Source organism: Bison bison, unplaced genomic scaffold, assembly GCF_000754665.1.
Source record: "Bison bison bison isolate TAMUID 2011002044 unplaced genomic scaffold, Bison_UMD1.0 scf7180017848415, whole genome shotgun sequence".
Lineage (NCBI taxonomy): Eukaryota > Metazoa > Chordata > Mammalia > Artiodactyla > Bovidae > Bison > Bison bison.
This window is the reverse complement of record NW_011478988.1, coordinates 13,710-15,487: the sequence shown is the minus strand read 5'-3', so window position 1 is coordinate 15,487 and position 1,778 is coordinate 13,710. Positions and strand designations below refer to the sequence as shown.

Here is a 1,778-nt window from a genome sequence, read left to right as displayed (position 1 = left end):
GTTTCTTATAAATGAAAAATAAAATTAAACGCATTGAAATATGTCTTATTGGGATCATGGGCTTCGATACTACAGATTTAGGGTCATACCGAAGACGTTCCATTGCTCAAAGCCTAGAGCGGGGTTTTGTTTTTCACTCTCTGGCACCCAAATAATCCAGAGTGCCAAATTTATCTGAGAAAAATCCATATCCGCTAAGATCTGGATGGCATTTAAACTGGTTATATTGTTTTCTTAATATTCTTCTTTATTTGGGTTAATCTAAACCTAAAAGAGTTCTAAAATCATATCCCGCACCACACACACACGCACACGCACACACTCCCTCTCATCCTTCCCGCTCCTCTACAAACATCCGCGAAGTCCAAGACTGGTGGGAGGTTGGGGGAAGGTTAACCAAATAAGCTCCTGCCACTCAGCGCCAGGCAGCCAATGGAGCCAAAAGATTGATTCACTTCCTGCTTGGGTCTCACCGAAACTCTCAAGCTTCGCCCTCCTGATTTGGAAAGCTAGCTCGGCCTCTCGCTCCGCCATTGGTGGAGTTCGTGGCAGGCCAGGTCAAGACGCGATGCAATTGGCCTCAGCGGATGCCGGTAACCCGCTCTCGCTGCTTTGGCTCCCCGCATAGTAGATGTCAAAGACTGAAGCTGCTCCCTGTGCCACATTATAACTAGTAGGGGATCCTCACCGACCATGGCCACAGCTGCCTCGAATCCCTACAACATTCTCACTTCCAGCTCTCTAGTCCATGCGGACTCTGCGGGCATGCAGCAGGGGAGTCCTTTCCGAAACCCTCAGAAACTTCTCCAAAGTGATTACTTGCAGGGAGTTCCTAGCAATGGGCATCCCCTCGGGCATCATTGGGTAACCAGTCTGAGCGATGGAGGGCCATGGTCCTCCACACTGGCCACAAGCCCCCTGGAACAGCAAGACGTGAAGCCTGCGCGCGAAGACCTACAATTGGGCGCGATCATCCATCATCGCTCGCCGCATGTCGCCCACCACTCTCCGCACACTAACCATCCGAATGCCTGGGGAGCGAGCCCGGCTCCGAATCCGTCCATCACGTCGAGCAGCCAACCCCTTAATGTGTACTCGCAGTCTGGCTTCACGGTGAGCGGCATGCTGGAGCACGGGGGGCTCACTCCACCGCCGGCCTCTGCCTCAGCTCAGAGCTTACATCCAGTGCTCCGGGAAGCCCCAGACCACGGCGACCTAGGTTCGCATCACTGCCTGGACCATTCGGATGAGGAGACACCAACCTCGGATGAGTTGGAACAGTTTGCCAAACAGTTTAAACAAAGAAGAATCAAGTTGGGCTTCACGCAGGCTGACGTGGGGCTGGCGCTGGGCACATTGTATGGCAACGTGTTTTCGCAGACCACCATCTGCAGGTTCGAGGCCTTACAACTGAGCTTCAAGAACATGTGCAAGCTGAAGCCGCTGCTGAACAAGTGGCTGGAAGAGGCTGATTCATCCACAGGGAGCCCAACCAGCATTGACAAGATCGCGGCACAGGGTCGCAAGCGGAAGAAGCGAACCTCTATCGAGGTGAGTGTCAAGGGCGTACTGGAGACGCATTTCCTCAAGTGTCCGAAGCCTGCGGCGCAGGAGATTTCCTCGCTGGCAGACAGCCTCCAGTTGGAGAAAGAAGTGGTGCGTGTCTGGTTCTGTAATCGAAGACAGAAAGAGAAAAGAATGACTCCACCAGGGGATCAGCAGCCACATGAGGTTTATTCGCATACGCACACGGTGAAAACAGACACGTCCTGCCATGA

At 53.0% G+C, this 1,778-nt stretch overlaps 1 protein-coding gene across 1 annotated transcript in view; it reads left to right on the top strand.

The window, feature by feature from the left end:
• Positions 1–693: 693 nt before the first annotated feature.
• POU3F4 (POU class 3 homeobox 4) overlaps positions 694–1,778 on the top strand; it is a gene marked incomplete at its 3' end in the record, with an annotated part of 2,511 nt that continues 1,426 nt past the window's right edge. Inside the window, exon 1 of the mRNA XM_010845235.1 lies at positions 694–1,771. Within this exon, the coding sequence (XP_010843537.1) occupies positions 694–1,771 (1,078 nt within the window). The remainder of the gene's footprint in view (positions 1,772–1,778) is intronic.